At 47.3% G+C, this 20,564-nt stretch overlaps 1 protein-coding gene across 8 annotated transcripts in view; it reads left to right on the forward strand.

The window, feature by feature from the left end:
• The window catches only part of NF2 (NF2, moesin-ezrin-radixin like (MERLIN) tumor suppressor), a 128,270-nt gene that overhangs the window by 36,384 nt on the left and 71,322 nt on the right, over positions 1 to 20,564 (forward strand). For all 8 annotated transcript variants that reach the window (XM_078154403.1, XM_020996401.2, XM_020996402.2 and 5 more), the window contains exons 2-4: positions 11,530 to 11,655; positions 13,278 to 13,400; positions 18,436 to 18,519. In XM_078154403.1, the coding sequence (XP_078010529.1) occupies positions 11,530 to 11,655; positions 13,278 to 13,400; positions 18,436 to 18,519 (333 nt within the window). The remainder of the gene's footprint in view (positions 1 to 11,529; positions 11,656 to 13,277; positions 13,401 to 18,435; positions 18,520 to 20,564) is intronic.

A 20,564-nucleotide genomic window follows, 5' to 3' on the forward strand; every position in this document is an offset into this window, starting at 1 on the left:
ATAAGCCTCATGAGTAGTGTATAGGCTGTCTTACCCAGAAATTTGTGGATAATGAATATAAATAAATGTATTTGACTCAATTAAAATTGTGTGTGTATTCTGAGGGAATATATATATATATATATATATATATATATATATAATATATTACACAGATTATAGATATTATTATATATGCATATATACACCCACATATAGAATTTCAATTCAACTATATATCATAACTATTACATTTTTTTGTTGTTTTTTGTTTTTTTAGGCAATTGGGGTTAAGTGACTTGCCCAGGGTCACATAGCTAGTAAGTGTCAAGTGTTTGGTCTGAGGAAGGATTTGAACTCAGGCACTCCTGACTTCAGGGCTGGTGCTCTATCCGCTGTGCCACCTAGCTGCCCCCCAACTATTACATTTTAATAGGGGAAAAGACGCAAAATATTTGGCCTGGAAAGAGAAGACTTGACACTTGGGCAGGGAAGGGGCACGATGGTGATGTTCAGGAATTTGAAAGGGGGCTGGCTTTGTCCTCCTTGGTGGGGTGGGGTAGTTATTCCTGTTCTATTTGTCTACAAAAGGCAGGCCTCGGGAAGGGAGGTTACCAATGGGCACTTTTAGTTTTTATGTAAAGAAAAATTCCCTAACAAGTACATCTCTTCCACCTAGGGAAGGTGGTAGGTTCCCTGTCCCTGGAGGGCTTCCTACAAGGTTGATTCACTACCTGTCAGATGTATTGTTGAGATGGGTTGGGCTGGATGGCCTCTGAGGAACCTTCTGATCCTCAGATTATGAGATTACTTGAGGACAGGGACTGTGGGCTGGTTTTTGTTTTTTGTTTTCAGTTTTGTATCCCTAGTGTCCTCATATGTAGTAGATTCCTTTCGGCTTTAAGTCTGTGATTCTCTGATCTCCTGGGTAGGCTTCCTGGACCAGAGTAGGGACTCAGAGGGGGTGGGTGCAGCAGGACTTGACATTTTAGGTATGAAATGGACAGAAGAAGAAATTGGAAAGGGAGGAAAGCATTTAATTGGAGAGCTTTGAAGTGTAAATTAAAGGATGGGGGTGGGGTAAAGTGGAAATTGGATTCTTTTTCTGTAGAAGTTGTGACCCGAGGCCCACAAGGACTTGAGGGAAATCTGGTAATGAGGAAGTGGAGAAATAGGTAGATCAGGTGGTTCTGGTGGTGGGTGGGTGGTTCAGTCACGTCTGACTCTTCAGGACCCCATTTGGGGTTTTCTTGGCAGAGATGCTGGAGTGGTTTGGCCATTTCCTTCTCCAGCTCATTCTACACATGAGAAAACTGAGGCCAACAGGGTGAAGTGACTTGCTAGTAAGTGACATAGCTAGTAAGTGTCTGAGGCTGTATTTGAACTCAGGAAGATGAGTCTTCCTGATTCCAAGTCCAGTGCCCTATCCACTGTGCCACCTACAAGCCTGGAAAGAAACTCTTTAATTGATGCCTGATTTGGGGGGACAGTTTAGGCAGGCCATTGGTTTGGTAAGGAGGATTACTCTGCTGGTTTTGAGATGGTAGCAGTCGTTAAGGCAGTTGGAAGAATCCTACCTAAAGAGATGAATTAAAAAAAACACCATTTATTAAGCACTTACTGTATGCAAAGATAAAATGAACCCTGGACTAAGGAAGAAAAGGCCAAGAGTAGAGAAAGATCTTGTAGCTGAGACCATGTTGGATCACTCAGTTCTCTGAGTAAGCAGTTAGAGAGAAAGAAGAAAGATATTTAAGAATCATGTTGCTTAGTTATTGGGGAAAAGTGATTTGTAAAAAATTTATAACCGTCGGACACTAGCAATAGGAAAAAGACAGATGAGAGAAGTGAACCAGCCCCTGTAACTCATTCGGACAGTCACTAGTGCCAGCTGTATGGAACAGAAAAATTCCCTTATTTCCAGTGTAGTCTGTGGCCAGGGTGACAAAAGGACAGGATTTTATCACACAGGAAACAAATGAAACTCCACAAATGCAGCGCTCTGTCATGAAGACTCTCTTTGCTGGGACGCATGCTTATTTAGAGATCTCCCCGTTCTCCTTCACTGAGGGGCACGAATCCAAGAGAGTCTGTGGCCTAGCGGTTTTGCAGTTTAAGCCTAAGAGACACGAGACCCTGCCTTTGTGATGTGCTGATACCCTGTCATGAATCTGGAGAGTGTCAGTTTGAGACAAGCACTAGTGTTTTCTTCATCCTCTGGGGTTAATCGGAATAGATTTTAATGGAATTCACTAGCAAGTTGCTTACCAGCACTTGCAAAGCAGCAAAATCATTTTATAACTCTTCCTGTCGTGTTTAACTTGTAACCTCAGGTATTTGACATCTGTTTTACTGTGGTTTTTTAAATGAGCCAATCATATGTATTGTTGGTATATTACATTTCTAAAATAAAATGGGAAGTCTGGATGGTGGAAAGTATTTAGAGTCAGAAGATCTGGATTTAGATCCTGCCTTTGTCATTTGCTGCCATTGTGACCTTGAGCAAGTCACTTAACCTTTGTGGGTCACAGTTGTTTTATTTGTAAAATGAGGGGGTTATATTAGATCGCTTCTAAGTTCCTTTCTGGTTTTAAATTTATGATCCTGTGGTCGTGGGATTGGTCGCCTTTGGTCACTTTTGGTAGCCTCAAAGGCATGAATTTGAAGTGTTCTGGGCTTCCTGTGATTTGGTTAAGTGGAGGAGATCTCTGCTGAACTTGGAAGTAGCTGGGGAATGAACTACATGAATTCCTTCTGTCAATAATATCTGTGACTGAGCTGCCCTTTAATCACTTCTGCAACAAATGCCGTAGCAGCTTGTGAGCTTATTATAAAAGTCCTGGTAAGTGAGTATTTCACAAGATGTGGGCTGCTTCTCATTTGCTGTCCAGTGAGAGGCCACGTGGTCAGGGTTAAGGCTTCTTGGCAAGGCCCAGCAGGTCTGGCCTTTGGCTCTCCAGGCCTTTGACTGGGGGCATTTACTCCCACTGCTGGTGCACAGAGCTCAGAGGGGTTTGGAGAGGCTGACTGAAAGGGCCCCTGCACAGAAAGGGCACAGCAGCATGAGGGCCACGTCTCAGCAGCCGGCCTTGTACCAGGTCATGAATCTCTTTGTCCTGCTACTGGAGCTCGGATGCAGTGGCTTCGGGGAGGCGGGGGTTGGTGTGGCCCCGTTTTCCTGCAGCACAAAGAGGGGCTGCTGGCTCCGGTGGCCCGTACCACTTACCAAACACAGCCTGTGCTGGTCCACTCCCAGGAAAGAGCTCCTAAATCCACCCTACACAGAAGGGCAGGCCAGCAGCTCTTGTAGACAGTCCACCCCCATCTGTCTTCAGTACGCATAGCAAGTCCACATCTCAGAAATGAAACTGGAGCGTGTCAGTATCATGGAGAGCAGTGCTCCAAAGGCAAGGACCATGCCATTAGGAGCTGCACGGGGAGGGCTCTGTGGGAGGGTCTTTGTTGTGATTGTGGTTAGAAAGCTAGAGTGGGCTTGAATTTTGGCTTTGTATTGAACTCCGCTGCCGTCCTCCCCTCCTCCCCTCCTCCCCCGCCCCATTATCCATATGGGGGACCATTATACGTTTCATCGTGGTCTATGGCTTCTGTGCGCGCAGTACACACTGGCCTTCTCGCTGTACCGAGCTTCCTTCCAGTGTTCTGTCTCTGCCTCCTTGCCTTTTGTGTCCTCACGTCGTCCTGGGTGTCGCACCTCCCAGCCCCCTCAAACACCTAGCTTGGCTACCACCTTTCCTTATTTCCCCAGTTATTTCCGTGTTCTCACCCCAAAGCAATGTGCGTTTATTTTGTTCATAGCTTGTATTTACCCTTCTGTGAACTCCGTGTTGTACAGGCAGTGAGGTAGTGAAGAAGATAGAACACCGGGCCTGGAGTCGGGAAGACCTGATTTTAAATGCAACCTCAGATCCTTACTGGCTGTGTTACCCTGGGCAAGTCACTGGGCTTCAGCCTGCCTCAGTTTCCTTACACATGCGACAGGATTATGAAAGCTTCCACCTCCCAGGTTTGTTGTGACAGGCAAATGAGACAATAATTGTAAAGCTCTCAGCGCATGGGGCACCCGGTAAGTGCTGTATAAATATTGACCATCGTCATCATCCTCATCCTCCTCATCCTCGTTATTATCATCCTACCCACCCCCACCCCTTCCGCAGCTTGTCTTAGGAACTCTTGTGGGCAAGGACCTGTACTTTCTTTGTATTCCCAAGGCCTCAAAACAAACACGGAGGTTGATTGGGAGGCATCAACAGCTAGCTGCCCTTTCAGACTTCGTGTGGCCCAAGTGAGACCGGAACCCAGCCTTCTCCGTCCACTAGGGGTCAGCAGACTCAGGCAGAGGGCCACGGCGGCCTGCTTTTGTGCAGCCCTGGGGAGCTAAGAGTAGTGTTTATATTTTAAAATGGACTTTTATTCTGTTTTAAAATGTAAAAGCCCTATTCGATTGTAACTCCTTGAAGGCAGGGGCTGTCTTCTGCCCCCTTTTGATGTCCCCAGTGCTGAGCACAGTGCTTGGCACGTAGGTGCTTAATAAATGTTATTGATGGCTTGCTTCTTAGTTTGGGCCATCCAGGCCACAACAGCTTGGATTTGGCCCTCGGGCCCTCGTTTGCTGATGCCAGCACGGGCAGCTCCATTAGCCTGTTAGCTCCTTGAGAGCAGACTGGTTCTCCCCCTTGCTTTGCATCCCAACACTCCACACAGTGCTGGGCACAGAGTAAGGGCCGTTAACAGAGCACTAGGTCTTCAGCATTCTGTTAATGACATTTTAAAAAAGATACTAAAATAGTATTGTTGCAAGGCCTGAAAGAGAAGCATACCAGGAATGGAAAATATTGGTTATGAGATATTTTAGTAGAAACACTTTAAGAAGACCCTGGTGCTAGTGCTTTATATCCAAAAAGTGTTTGTGTTTCCTGCATCTGAGGCAGCATTACTGAGCCGGTGAGGAGATGAGCTGGGGGTTTTGTTTTCCTTGTTTGCCGCGTGGCCCCAGGCGTCAAGGCAGCGCTGAAGAGCTGGTGCTTAGGCTCTTCTTCAGATGTGGGGAAAGTGGAACACACCTCTCTGCTGCATTTATTTACCTTGCAACTATTTTTGCCCCAACATAATAATAATAGCTGGGATTTATAGAGCCCTCAAAGCATTGCAGATCCTTCTGTATACATTACCTCAATTCATCCTCACAATAGCCATGTGAAGAAGGTGCTATTTTTCTAGATCACCATTTTACTAGTGAGAAAATGGATGCTCAGAAAGATTTACTTACTTGGTTAGGGCCCCCACAACCACCAAAATGTCTGAGGGAAGATTTGAATCCAGGTCTTCATGATTCAGATTTAAATCCAGGTCATTCTCCATCCGTGGTGATGTCTCTTTATCAGACACAGGTTAGATTCTGTCTTCTCCATGTTAGCTTATGAGACTTTGATCCATCCTTCTTTAATCTGTCAGACACCAGTGGAGGGGAGCAGGGTTGTACAGAAGATTTAGTTGTCTGAAGGGAATTTTATACAGCTTCTACCACCTAATATAGAGGTGATAAACTCAGGGTGCAAATTGGGACATTTTTTGGACGTGGCCAATGTGGAAGTTTGTTTTGCTTGATTATGCATATTTGTTACAAGGGTTTATTTTTCCTTTTTAATGGGGAGGAGCAGGTCAGAGGAAGGTGACAGGAAGGTGGATTTTCATTAATTGAAAAAATGGATACAGCTGTATTTGAGGGCTTTCCGCTGAAGCCTCCTTCTGTGGTCTCATTGAAAAAAAATTCAATTCAATTCTTATTTTTTCTATCATTGAAAATCCATCTTCTCTCTCTCTCCCACTTTTACCTCTCCCCCACTGAAAAAAATAAAGAACAAAACCCCTGTTGTATATGTGTATAATAACAAGCAAAACAAATTCCTTCACTGGCCATATCCAGAAGAGGGTGTCTCAGTGTTACTCTGGACCCATTTCCTCACTGTCAGCAGGCAGGCAGCTGTTGTATCTTGACTCCGCTGGAATGGTGTGTGGTGAGATATTGATCAGAGTTCTAAAGTCTTTATAGTGACCTTGTTAGAGTATAAATTGTTCTCCCTGCTCTCCTCACTTCACTCTGCATCTAATGCCTCCGGTGGCCTGGAGGTGACTTTAAAAAAATATGGAGCACCTCAGGAATTTGCATGTCACCCCTGTGCGGCTGGAGAGAGCCCATGACCCGCTGCATTGTTGAAGGCTGTGTTAGCAGAGCACAAGCTTGTCAATCCCGGTCAAGCTGTGTGTCTGTTATTCAAGGATCAGCCCTCCATGCCAGAGGGCTGGCTGGCCTGGCGTGGGTGAGAACTCATGAACCTTGTTGAAGGAAGGTGTCCAAGCGTCCTTTATACTCTGGTATTCCCTGTGCATGACATTCTACTTTTGTGCAGGCTGTGCCTCACCCCCCCAAATGCCCCCAGGAACTTTGAGCTCCCTGTAAGGCTCAGTTCACTTGTCCCCTTCTTGGAGAGGCCTTCCTCGTTCCCTGAGCTAACATTAATTCCCCCGGATGTATTTATCTTCGAACACGTTGTATGCCTTGCAATAGAATGTAAGCTCTATGAAAGCAGGGACTGTTGCACTTCTGTATTTGTTTCTAACTCTCAGCAAAAACTCTGGCACATAGCAGGCATTTGACAAGGACCGTTTATCGATCGAAGGACATGTGTAAACGCTTTCTGAAATATCTTTGAGCTAGTCCTCCAGGACTGCCCTGCCTTGATGTCTGTGCTCTACAAAGACACATGCGGGGGGGGGGGGGAACGGGACACGACAGGGGGGTATGCAATCAGACTTAAGTGACTTGCCCAGGGTCGCACAGCTAGTAAGTGTCTGAGGCCTCATTTGAACTCAGGTCCCCCTGACTTCAGGGCAGATACTCTATCCACTTAATTTTAAAAGTTTCTAAAATTGATGCCTTTTGTTTTTAATGTCACAGTTATTTCCAAATGTATGCCTCCTTTTCAGCCCACCAGGGTTTCCTTTCCAACAAAGTTTAAAAAGGGGAAAAAAAATCAGTTTACCAGATCATAGCACATATTGAGTTCAAGGAATATATGTAATATTCCACACCCATAGTTACCCACTTCTGTAAAGAAAGGAGGGAAGCCCATCTTCTCCATTCTTCTCTGGAGCTGAGCTGGTTGTTGTAATAACCAATAGTATTTCCTCTCTCACTTTTTCTAAACCCACTTGACTCTGGCCTCCGACCTCATTGTTTGACTGAAATTGCCCTTTTCGAGGTTCTCGCAATCTCTTCCTTGCCCGTCTAACGGCCTTTTCTTGGTCTTCATCCTCTTGACCCCTGCTGCCTTTGACACTGTTGATCACGCCTCTTCTCCTGGATCCTTTTTCCCCTCTAAGTTTTCATGGCTCTCTTGCGCCTGAGCCTACTTCCGTTTTCATTCCTTTTCGGCTCGTGCTCACGTGCCGCGGATGTCCCCCTTGGTTCTCTTCTCATTTCTCTCCGTGCTCTTAGTACTCGGTGATTTAACCATCACCCATGGATTCAGGGATCTCTGTGTGGACGATTCTCCTATCTGTTATCCAGCCCTTACCTCTTTCTGGAGCTCTGGTCTTTCACCACCATCTGCCTATTAGACATCTCTAAGTGGATATCCACTAGACAAACAGAACTCGTTATCTTTCCCCTCAAACCTTTCCCTCTTCTGACCTTTGCTGTTATTGTCACGGGCACCACCATCCTTTCAGTCCCCTGGAATTGATACTGAGGTGTCAGCCTTGACTCCTCACCTTCGTCCCCTACGGCCAGTCACTTGCCGAGTCCTGCTGCTTCTCTCTTCATAGAATCTTTTCTGTGTGCCCCCTTCTCTCTTCTGACATTGTCACTGCCCCACAGGCCTCAGTACCCTTCTCCTGGACTATTAGTTTGCTGCTGATCTTCCAGCTCTGAGTGTCTTTCCACTCAGGTCATCCTCCTCTCAGCTACCAAAGTGACCTTCCCACAGTGCAGATCTGGTTGCTCTGCCTTAAGATGGAGATAGAAGAAATCCCTAGAGAGTGGTCTGAGTACTCCCCTGCCCCCCAGCCCACTTGGCCCTCTGGGCGTGCCTGCCCCTCCCCCCCCAAGTGGCTGAACCAAAAACCTACCTGAGCGATGGCCAGGCCAAAAAGCTCTCCTGCCAAAATTCAGGGCTTCCTTTTGCCCTCCCCAGGAGCTGTCCTTCAGGTCTGCAGACCCCACCCTGAAACCCCGGCCCTCTTTGGGTCCCGGAGGATTAGGCCAGAGTTTGAGAGCCAGAAAGGTCACTTAGAGAAAGGGTTAGGTTTGCTGGAGAGGAGTATTGCAGGGAAATTGTGGGAAGGCAGGCTAAGGCTTTGAGGGAGGAAAACTTCCTAACAGTTAGAAGTGGCCCTGCTGAAGATGTTGAGGGCCTGTGGGGGATATTGAAAAGACTTAGAAGGAGGCCTAGAGAAAAGCTGGGGGGTGGGGGCAGAACTGTGGAAGAAGAGGAGGAGAGGGGAGCAGAGAGGGAGAGTTGGGGTCTTGGACAGCCGGAAGGAATGTTTGCTGTTGGGTGGAGCTAGACTGTTACTGACAGATTGTGTCTTTGTACCCTTCACCATTTATTTCGTCCAGTCTTTGGGCCAGGCTGTCATTACTCTCCTTAATTGTTTACTCACATTGGATTCTGTCATCTAGGTGAGTCTTGGTTGGTTAGAGGGGAGAAGGGATTTCCTTTCTGGACAGGCCAGCGGTGGCTTGGAAAGGTCCACATGGGACTCAGCAGGGCTCTCTCAGTGGCCATGGAGAGCACAGGTCCCTTGAAAATAAAGAAAGCCGTGGGCAGCTAGCTGGCACAGTGGGTGGAGCTCCAGCCTTGGAATCGGGAGGACCTGAGTTCAAATGTGGCCTCAGACACTTGACACATCTTACTAGCTGTGTGACCCTGGGCAAGTCACTTAACCCCGATTGCCTTAGCAAAAAAAGCAACAACAACAAAAAAAAGTAAGGAAGGCGCTGCTGCCATCCCTAACGGGGTTTGTCATTTCAGTTCTTTTCTGAGGCAAGCCCTGGAAAGGACCAGAATTAGTGTCTCCGTTCTTGTTGATGGGTCGATATTCCTGAGCTCCAAACCAAGCCTCCTGTCTGGGCCAGGGAGGCGAGAGTTCCCGTATCTGCGTTTTTTGCAGTTGATTGTAAGGTTAAGTGCAGATATACAGAGCAGTGCAGTAGAACTTCATTAATACAGTGTCTCAATTGAGAATTCAAACTCCCAAGTCCAGAAACTTGGGTAAAATTCCCTTAGTAGCTGTAGCTTAGTAATGTTGCATGTAGAGCTCATCACTTACATCTGCACGAGCAGGCACGAGGCTGTGTGCTCTGGGTGTGATGGGACCGCACAGGAGGCATGGCTTAGTTTGGGGGAATTCCCACTCAGGGCATCTTGACCCCTGCTCGCTCACCTTCTCCAAGGGTCATAGGGATTGTTTAGTGTTGGCATTCTCTCGTTAAGCAGTCACTTATAAGTCATGGGCCGTGTTCAGGCTTAAAATAGTGCTAGGAAGAAAATATTCTGAAACTCAGGTGGTTTTTCTTTTCCAAAATAAATATTATCTTAGTAAACTATGCACCCTGGGGTTAAAATGTTCTGGGAACTGGAAAAACCCTTAGCTTGATGGGGAAGCAGGTGTGCCCACAACTGTCATTGAAAGTTTGATTTGTTAAGAGCTCACGGAGATGGAACTTTGCACTGCTTCACTTTATTTAAAATCACTCTTACAACTCAAGCTCTTTCAAGCCAGAGAATAGGCCAAAGGGCCTGGGATGATGGTGCCTGGATAACCTCTATCTCCCCAACTTCTCCCTGGGGAGCTCTTCTGCCTCTGGCTGCCTGCTTGTAAGCCTAATAGTTGAGATCTGGCCTTTCTGTGCACTGGGCCCACTCACTTATGATGACGATAGCAAAGGTGGTTGTTAAAACCTTTCAGAGTCAGGTTTTAGCAAAAGTCTTATCAATATTGGCAAGCATTTATTAAGCATCTACTGTGTGCTAAGTACAAAGTAAGGCAAAATAGTCCCTGCTCTCAAGGAGTTCCCCGTCTCAGCTCAAACACTTGAGGGTTTTTTAGAATATTTTTCTTTTTTGCTTATAATTTTAAACAGTTCCTTAACCCGTATCCCTTTTTTGTGATGCTAGGGAGCTTTGGGCACTCTTTTTCAGTGATTACCATTAAGCAAACCAAGGCCTTAGTGCCCCAAGGACAGCTAGCCAGACTATAGCCTCATCCTTGGAGGTGCCGCACTTAGACCTGAATCCCATCATACCGCCGTTGCTCCCATCACTTTGGTCATGCTTCCCCTGGTTCCATTTATCTCTTGCTGGGGAATCTTGGAGACAGAAGCCAGCCCCGCCTTCCCACAGCAGTGGTTTGGATTGCTGGCCCACAGAGCCCTTCTCCTGGAGGAGCCTGGGGCTGTGACCCTGGTTGATTTAACCGGGTTAGCCACAAGGGGGTAGCAGTGACTAAAGCTGAGGGAGGGAGGGAGTCACCTTAATGCTGGTGTGCACCAGGATGCCAGCCTTCCAGGTGGCGGGAAGATTGGCCAGCCAGTCTGGGCCAGTAGCTAAAACCAAACACAATCTCAGTGTCTTAAGATTTTGGAATTGAGCTGTTGTGTCAGCTCAGGCAGGAGCTGCCTGCTTCGTGTTCTGTTTTCCTCACCTGAGCAGGTGGCCTTTCAGGCCCTGCCCCCTTCCCATCTCTCTCCATCCTTTGTTTCATACCTTTCTAATACCCCTCCTTAGTGTCGTGTCGTAGTTATCTATCATATGTGTCCCTGATTTCTCCCCTTTTGAAGGGTGGTTCCTTGGGGAGAGGGACTCTATTTTATCTAAACTTTGTTTCTCCATATTGTTATGGACATTGTAGAGTTGTTTAGATGCCTTTTATTGTCGTGCAAGACTGTCTTACCTTCCACATGAAGGATTGATTCCACTAGCATGTATTAAATTCCTACTATGACACTAACAAAGTTGAAATATAAAATAGTAGGACTAGTGGTTAAAACCAGTTACTTAGTTCTGAAACTTAACCTTTTTAATTCCCCTTGATCACAGGGCAGAGCAATGACTTAAATGTTGAACTAACATCTCTGAAAGCTAAGCGTCTGACTAGGTTCACAAACCATAATAGAGTCTTCTGAAGGTTTGTACTGGTTGTTCTTAGCACCTTCAGAAAGAGTGGGATCTGTAAGGAAATGTCCCTGGGAGGCGCTCGGTGTGTTCGCTTCATGGTTATCAAGTCATTAAACTTCAAGTGATGTTTTCCACCTATAATAGCTAACTACCTTTGCTCAGTATTATTGGGAAAGTCCATTTTAGGCTCTGCGTTCATCAGCCACCTTCAAAGGAGCTTTGTATTTTGGAATCAGGATACTGGAAAGTGCTAATACAGAGAAAAGATCCTAACACGGGCTGAATGAGGGGAGAGTCTGCTGTTGTTATCGTCGTCGTTTCTCAGTGCTCTCTGCTGTTGGTTCCATTGCAGATGAAATGGAAAGGGAAGGACCTGTTTGACCTGGTGTGCCGGACTCTGGGACTGCGGGAAACCTGGTTCTTTGGACTGCAATACACAATCAAGGACACCGTGGCCTGGCTCAAAATGGACAAAAAGGTTGGGCCCTGAACTTGGTGCAGGGGAGCCAAAGGGCTGGTTTTATCCCAGCCCCTTTTCCTGTGCATGTGTTTAGTTTTCATATTGACTTGTCAGGCCCTTGGAGGTCTTTTTGAGGAGAGGAGAGTCCTTTATACCCACTGCAGACAGGAAAGCAGAAGACAGTCTCTACTTCCAGGCTCTACTGGTCAAGTCACATAAACTAAGATGAAATTATTGCTGACCCAGTTTATTTATCCAGTATTGCTAAGCTGCTTATGACTGGCTTTCTGCCCTTCGATTGATCAAGCCACTAGCCTGCTCTTGTAAACAAAAATGTCTATTTCTTTCCCACATGCGTTTTTGCAGTTTGTGTATTTAAAAGGCTGTGTCAGAGCTTCTACTCTTCTTCTAGGAATTTAAGTTTTATATTTTTGACAACCCCAAGGCCCCAACTTGAATTCAGATTATAATCCAAGGGAATAGAGTTCCCTTGATACCATTCAGGGCAGGCCATTTCTGTTATCAGGCTTCCTGGGGCAGGAAAAATTGTGTTTCTCCTGCATGCTTACATTTCTAACTCTTCAAAATCTATGCTAATTATGTGCCTAACAAACTATGGAAGCTTTTTCTCACTTAACTTTCAGTCTTAACATCTGAACTGTGTGTGTCGATGTATACACATATTAATGTGGCCTGACATGTTGGAGTCCCTTGCGGTCATAAACACAGCCAGAGTTCACAGCAAGGACTCTTGGATGTTGGCCGACACGAGCGGCCATGACTCTGGGTTTGTTCTAATCTGGGTGATTGCACGTGAAGTTTGAGCAGGAGAATTGTACACCCTCAAAACCATAGAACTTTTCTGTCTTCTTTTGCGATTCTAAACAAAATGAGTTTGAATTATGTCTGACTACTAGGAAAATTGATGATGGATTGAGGGCATAAGGAGCTTATGGAGTGTACTCCTCAGAGGAAATAAATTATGACATGTCAATGGACTTTGTAGCTTACAGCATGACATGTTTGTCCCCTGAATTCAAATGCATTCTGGGTAGCAGATGCTTGACATTAGGGGAGGTAGTGGATGGCATTGCCAGATTGGCCAGGGGTTCCCAGACTAGGGCCCGTGGGCCTCTGGTGTTCCCGGAAGCATCTCAGGAGTTTGCTACAAACCAGTGAGATCACGGTGGCCAGGCTTTTTCCTGTCCTGCCCGTCACCTCCAGGTTCCACTCCAGTACATGGACTAAGGTTGGGCAGGAGGAGAAAGCGGTGCCCAAGGGGCTCTACAGACCCCTGATGTTGGACGACCAGTGGCCCAAACAGGACCCACTGTTTGGATTAAACAAGCTGGCAGGCGTATGGCCATGGTTTTTGACCTTGAAGACATCTCCTTTACCTTTATCTGAACAAAGGACCTAGTTTTGCTCATCCTCCTTTCCTTCCAAAACAAAAGCAGTGTCTGTGGAGGTCCTAGAGATTAGTTGAGCTCCGTGACAGCGGTGTGAGGTGAACCTCTGGGTTGTGCATGTAGCCAAGTCATGGCCCTTGGGAGCCGGGGGGCCACACGCATGAAGGGAGCGGTGCCTTGGGCACAGGGCCGACTCTCGCCTTCTTGATCTTTTGCCCCGCAATTTTTCAGGTGCTGGATCATGATGTTTCAAAGGAAGAGCCAGTCACCTTTCACTTCCTGGCCAAATTTTATCCAGAGAATGCAGAGGAGGAGCTGGTCCAGGAGATCACACAGCATCTGTTCTTCCTACAGGTATTCCAGTGTATCCCTGCTGTGTCCCCTTTACCTCTGAGGTGAATGCCCCAAATGCAGTGGCAAGGTTGGGTTTTCTGGACGCCTGTCTGATTGCAAAAACACCTGCCCCAGGAGATGAGCAAGACATGCCCTGTGGCTCTGTACAGGAAGAGGCATGAGAGTCACCTTAGCTGAGCTAAGACCACATGGGCCCACGGATCTGGGCCTGAAGGGGCCTTTGGAGGTCACCTAGCCCATGGCTTCTTAAACCTTTTCCGCTCTCGACCCCTTTAGCACTTTTCAAACTGTGAGTTGAGACCCCATGGGGTCTTTAGGAAGTGCTGAGGTCCTAGCCCATCCTCCTCCTTTAGTAGCTAATCAAAACTGAGGCCCAGAAGCATGGCAAGGCTTGCCCACTGGCTTGTAGCCCCTTAAAACTCAGGTAGAGGGATTTATATTTGATCCTCAAGGCAATAGGGAGTCCCTGGAGTTTATTGAATAGGGGAATGACTGGGCCAGATCTGCCCTTTAGAAACTCTGTGGAATAAGGAGAGGTCTGTGGGGATTAGGGGGCTGTTGTAATGGGGTGAGAGGGAATGAGGGACTGACGTAGGTGGTGACTGAGTATGAGCGCAGAGAAGGGGACGACGCGGGAGGTGTGGTGGGAGCAGCGGCGGGATTTGGTAACTGTTAGAGACGTGGGTGGTGGAGAGTGAGGAACTGACAATAATGCCAGGCTAGCAGGCCTGGGGGCCTGGAAGCGGGGGGCTATCCTTGGCCAAGGGGGGGCGTTCAGAGGAGTGGTGCATTTGGGGTGAAAGACAGCGAATTTTGTTTTTGATATGTATTGGGATATATTTTGTTTTGGATAGATAACCAAACAGAACCTGTTTGTATGTATTGAGTTTGAGATGCCTGTGGGATATCTAGTTTGAAATGTCCAGTGGACGGCTGGAGCTCAGAAGAAAGATCAGGTGGGGCCAGATATGTAAATTTGGGAATCATCTGCATAAAGATGATAATTAAATCTGTGTATACTGATGAGGGCATAGAGAAAGTAGTACAGGGTCCAGGGGCCACCCAGGGTTAAAGAGCACAATAGGGATGATGAACCAGGAAAGGAGTCTGATGAGACGGGGAGGAGGAGGAGGAGGAGGCGGCGGTGGCGGCGAGAGAGAGCAGCAGGCCTGGAGTCTGGAGGACCAGAGTCCAAATGCAGCCAGACACTTAACTAGCCATGTGACCCTGGGCAAGTCACGTGAAAAAAAGAGAATCAGTTAGGGGAAGTAGAAAGATTGTCTTGTTGCAGTGAGGGCCCAATTGAGAACACATGACACGTTTGTCACGAATCCAGTCACCTTGGCCTGGCCCTGTTGGACCTGAGGCAAGGGAGACAAGTGCCAAAGAGAGGTTGGGGCTTGGCCTCTGGGTCAGGAGGGATGTGAACAGAGGTGGATCAGTTAGCCATGGTGGCATTATGAGGCAGAGGAGGAGGCGAGGTTAGGGCACTGGGGAGAGGCTAAGCCTGGTGGGATTGGACCTACAGTGAAGCTGAAGAGTAGCTTGAGGAGGAGCGAGGTGCAGGGACAGATGGCACGGCAGGAGAGCCTGCAGTGAGACATGCAGAGAACGTGTTGCCTGCATATGACAGATCCAGGAAGACTTCGTGGAGGAGGTAACTTTTGAGTTGGGCATTCATTCCCCAGAGGAAGGATATTGCTGGCACAGGGCAGAGTGTGAGCAAAGATAGCAAGGAGCACGGTGGGTATTCCTACTAGAGGAAACAGGGAAGCCAAGGCTGGTGCCAGGGGTGCTCCTGGGGATGGCACGACAACTGCCGGGCGGACAAGTTTGGACTCTACCCCCCAGGCCATCGAAGACCTTGGAGCAGAGGCCCGGCCAGGCCACATCGATCAGCTTGTTTTGGCCGGACGAATGAATAATTGGTACAGGACCTCCCCGTGAAGATTGGCCCCTGCTCTGCACTGTGGTCGCCTATACAGCTGCCTGAGTCCCTTGCCAGGGGCGTGCAGCCTGTGCGTGTTGGCAGTGGCCCTTGAGGTCCAGCTTCCTAGCCACTAGCCCAGCTGCCGCCTAATCCTGTATAGAGAATGATGAACTTGGCAGTGCTGCAGAGATTGTATTGGGGTTGAGGGGGTAGTGGAGATGGGACTCCTGTTAGCAAGCTCTTCTGTTAGGCTGAATGGGTGCTGATGAGGGCCAGGCCTAGGGCGGTGACTGCAGGCATAGAAAATGGGGCTCCTGTGAGAGGGTCTGCACATGTAGAATGAGCGGGCGATGCCAAAGAAGGGGCTCAGCGGTGGGGCCCCAGGCGATCAGAGGCCGGAGAGCACCTCGCCAGGCACCAACTCTCGCCCACATTTAAGAATTTCTCCCTCTTTGAGCTCTCGTAGGCCTATTTTTTTAACCCTTAAAATGGCTTTTTATCATATTCTGTCTTGCATTATAGTCTGCCCTGGCATATCTCCCTTACTCGATCCATGGAAGTTGGGAGAATGTGCTAACCTCTTTTGGATATCTCACAACCTCTTTGCAGCTGGTAGTCAGTAAACCATCCTTTATTATGCACCTACTGTGTGCCAGGCATTAGGCTAAGTCCTGGGTATGCAAAGAAAGGCAAAAGGGAGACCCTGCCCTCAAGGAGCTCCCAGTCTAATGGGGAGACCACATGCTGATTAGTAGCTGCAGACCAGCTTGAGAAAGGAGAGGTTGGGAGTATGCAGAAAGGTTAAGGAGGCCTCCCTGGGAAAGGCTTCTCTGGCTGAGAATTGAGCACTCGAAGGAGAAGCAGTGATTTGACCCGTGATGGAGGCTGCAAGTTGGGTCATCGGGTTATTCGGGGGTTGCTGGGTGTGGTCTGTGGGGCAAGAGAAGGCCGCCAGTTTCACTTGTCCTCCTATTTTCTATCCACTCATTGCCCTTCCACAATTTCATGGTTAGTTACCAGTGATTTGTGCCCGAGCTGCCTCTCAGGCGCAAAGGTGCCAGCTGTCAGTAATATAAAAGATTGCTGGGGGGGGGAGGGATAATGATATCATTTCCCAGAAGTGAATGTTGTGTCTGTCACGTAGCGCTGTAATCGTTAATTTGAGCCAGAGCCCTCAGCATATGGTTGTGCTTAGTGAAAGGTAAATTTAATAACAGACTTTTCTCAAAGAAAAAAAGATTACTTTCTTTCAGTTAATCTTCCTCTTCTACTTGAAGAGAGGAGCTGAGTGTAGTAGGGGATACAAGAAGACTCTTTCACCTCCCTCCCCACTGTGAGGTTCTGTCATTCTGCAAAGAAGACAGGGTGCCAGCCCTCCTGGACCTGAGAGTCAGACAGGGACCATAAGACATTGCACGTGGACGTAATTCTAATCAGAGTTTGCGTCACTTAATAAAACTTACTTTCAGTCGTATCAGAGAGAAGGGCTATAGGAGCGTGGCACCGCTGTGTTATTGTTAGCCCCCCAAAACTCTGACGTGGATGCAGGTTAAGCATTGATTCTGCATCTCAGTACAGATGAGCGCCATGACTTGGCAGCCCCGAGACCCACTGCCGTCTGACTTGGCTACTTCAGTGGATCTCTGGCATATACAGCTGCTTGTTCTCGTGGCGTTGATCTGAACCTGCCCAGGCTTTATCCTCCTGGGCAGTTCTGGCCCATGTCACCTCCCTTCTTTCCCCAGATTTTCTCTCTCAAGCTCACTCATTGTCACTGAACTGGCGGGTGCTTCAAAGAGTTTTTACCCTTAGCGAAGGGGGTGTGATGGTACCGTATTTTGTCCTGGTCTGACTGCCAGGGGCTCTTCTATCTGGGTGCCATCTCAAAGAAAGGATCCGCCTGAATTGATGTAGAACCAGAATGACAGTATTCACAACTAGAACAAAAGGTGTGTGTGAAGACCACCTTGCAAGATAGCCAGACTAGAGGGCCTCCTGGACATGAGTTCGAGATGGATGGGGAAGGTGAGAGGACAGAGGAGGAGAGAGACAAAGGAGAGACACAGAAGCTGGCAATCAGTTGAGATTTAGCCTTGAAGAGAAGAGATTTCATGTATATATCTTCCCTCCCCTCCTCTTCTGTTAAGCCACGGTGTGAAAAGATAGAGGGGACACTTCTTTCCTGCATTTGGAAGCATCTAGGATTGAGTTTTTACTTGAAGAAAGCAAAGACAACTTTAAAACTTGGGAAGCAGTCTTGAGTAGGATTGATTACCCCATCACTGTTGACTGGGCATGAATGATAGCCCAGGTGTTAAATGGTTCCCTTAAAAGTACTCGGGAATGGCACATAGACCCAGTATGGCTTCCTCCCAGGTTTTCCCATATTGCAGCCTGAGTGTTTGGGTGAGGATTGAACTGCAGTGGATGCACCCAGCAGACATGACTATGTGAAATCATAATCGACCCTCTTCATTTGTTTGGGTGCTACTTACTCCAGCCAGCAAAGCTGTGAACCCCCCCCCCCCACTTCATTTTGGGTGTCTGACGTGACAGAGTGGTGGGAGGCTATGTCAGTTCAACATTGTGGCCTAAGAGCTCTGTTTCCTGGACTTGTAAGCACTGAAAAGTTTAATGGTCAGACTTTATTGCTTCCATTTTCCTTAGAGTGAGCAAATTGAAAGAGATGACTCTTTATCAGCTGTAGTCCAGCTGGATTGACTGGGCAGCTTTGATCTTGTGTTCAGACTCAGCAAGGGCCCAGCAGGGAGCTACAGTCCGAGCTGTTGCTTTGGAGATTTTTTTGTGTTTGGCTATAACCTAGTCTGACAGCCCAGGGTTCCAGCTTCAGTCCATGTCATTTTCGTTTTGATAGTAAAGGTCTTAATTTTGCTTATTTGGGTATGATAAGGTAAAGATAAGCTGTCTTCTTAATACTGGTTTCTTAGTGACAGAGTCATGGAATCTCTGTCAGGAAAGACTCATATCCCATGTCGGCCTGGTTGGGCAGACCTCGTCAGAGCGAGCTGCGGCCATCCGCCGTGGCCATCATGTGTTGAGTGGACCACACATGCCTTCTCACATCTCCCTTGGTGCTCTGTGTAGGTGAAGAAACAGATTCTGGATGAGAAGATCTACTGCCCTCCTGAGGCGTCGGTGCTCCTGGCTTCCTACGCAGTCCAGGCCAAGGTAGGCTGTGTTTCCTGTGCTTTTGAACCTGGGACTGAGATACCTGCCCTGGGGAGGAGGGGGGTTATGGCCGTGAGGGAGCTGGCTTGTTTTTAAGGCTCGTTGATGCCTTCTCTTTTTAAACCACAGTTAACATGGCTCCCCTAGTGAACCTTCCTTTCCAGTGAAAGGGCCTTCTTATATGTGAAACACTCTGCCCCTCTAGGCCCCCACTTAGGTTGGTCATTATAATTTACCTGGATTTGCCTATCTTTGGTAGCAACTTTCATTTCCATTATTGTTGTTGTTGTATATTGTTTTTCTCGTTTTGCATCAGTCCATACCCATCTTCCTGTATTTATTGGAAGAACCCCAGCCGTTGTGCTTGCCTTGATTATTTTCACTGCTTTTTCTTCTGTTGGCGGCTACTAGGAACCGATCCATTACATGCTGTGCTCTGCCTTTTGGAAAGCTATTTCAGCCCCATCTCTGCATTCTTCCTGAGACAAGATTACCACCTCTTCTGAAGTTGTTGAGGGACTGGACAATGCCCTGCCCTCTAGGGACGCACAGCCAGTGTTTGCTGGCCTCACACATTCTCAAGTCTGGATATCTCAGAGGTGGAAGGGGCTTTGAAGGTCATTGAGGCCCGCTGCCTGGCCTGCTTTCAGAGGGCTTTATTTAAAATTGTAAAGACCCTTCTTAGCTCTCAGGCTGTACAAAAATGGGTGACAGTTCCCATTTAGCCTGCCGGCCAGAGTTTGCCAACCCTGAATCCAGACTAGAGTAGTATCCTGAGGCCCGAGGAATTGATTGAGTGACAGGGTCACATTGCTTAATTATTGGAAGAGCTGGAATCAGAACCCAGGTCTTTTGACCCCCAGCATCCCTTTACCTGTTGATCTCAAGGTCATAAGTCTGTTTTTGTAGAGAGTTTGGCACTGTGGAGTTGCTTGGCTTGTCCACATCCATTAATGATAACTGTACTGGACTTCTGCTTCCTTTTACTTTTATCTGAAGGACCTAGCAGAGAAGACAAGACCAGCTTTCATTGTTTCTCCCTTAAAGGGAAAGGTCCCTTGTGAAACAGAAGCTGCCTCTGCTTCTTCCCTTCGCTGCCCCCACGTCCCTGCTTGGCAGCACAGAGGATGTCTCAAGAGTTGGGGTTCCATGATGATCTTGTCTCGGGGATGTTCAGCATAATGGTCTTCCCAGTTCTTTTATTTGGTCTTTGCTTCAGAGGACAGATGAAGCATCTAATAGCCCTGTAACATTGCTTAGAAAATGAATGATCATAGAATTTTAGAGCTAGGACATTGGATGTCATTTACTAGAACCTTCTCATTTTATATTCTTGGACTTGGAAATTAGAGAAGTTTTTATTGACTTCTCCAAGGTTATGGCCAGTCAGTGGCAGGGCTGAAGTCGGGCCACAGGTGCTCGGCAACTGGGCCCACAGCATACTTCCCACTCTACCAGGAAAATTCCTCATTTCTCAGCTCATTGGGGGCTAGGGGCAGGAAAAGGGGTTAGCTTCTTATAACGTTAACAATTATAATAATAATAATAATAATTAGCATTTTTATAACACTTTAATGTTTGCAAAGCACTTTATAAATATTAACTCATTTGCACCTCACAACAATCTTGGGACATAGATGCGAATATCCTCATTTTACAGATGTAGAAACTGAGATAGAAGTTAAGTCACTTGCTCAGGGTCACATAGCTAGTAAGTCTCTGAGGCCAGATTTGAACTCAGGTTTTCCCAACTCCAGTTTCAGTGCTCTATTCTCTGTGCCACCTAGATTTGCCTCTGTTATTGAAAAATGAATGCATGAGACAAAAAATGGAATGATTAGTAGTAGAAGGGTTGTAGGAGGCCTGGGAGCAATGTATTAGTGGTGGACCTCCGAATTGATCCAGCCATTTTGGAAAGCAGTTTGGAATTATACTAAGAAAGTGACTGAAATGTCTGTCGTATTCATTGGCCCAGAGACAGCACTGCTGGGCCTGTACCCAAGGAGATCAAAGAGAATAAGAAGGCCCCATGCATTGATAGCAGC

The sequence above is a fragment of the Phascolarctos cinereus genome, unplaced genomic scaffold (assembly GCF_003287225.1).
Source record: "Phascolarctos cinereus isolate Bilbo 61053 unplaced genomic scaffold, phaCin_HiC Scaffold_4;HRSCAF=312, whole genome shotgun sequence".
NCBI classification, from domain to species: domain Eukaryota; kingdom Metazoa; phylum Chordata; class Mammalia; order Diprotodontia; family Phascolarctidae; genus Phascolarctos; species Phascolarctos cinereus.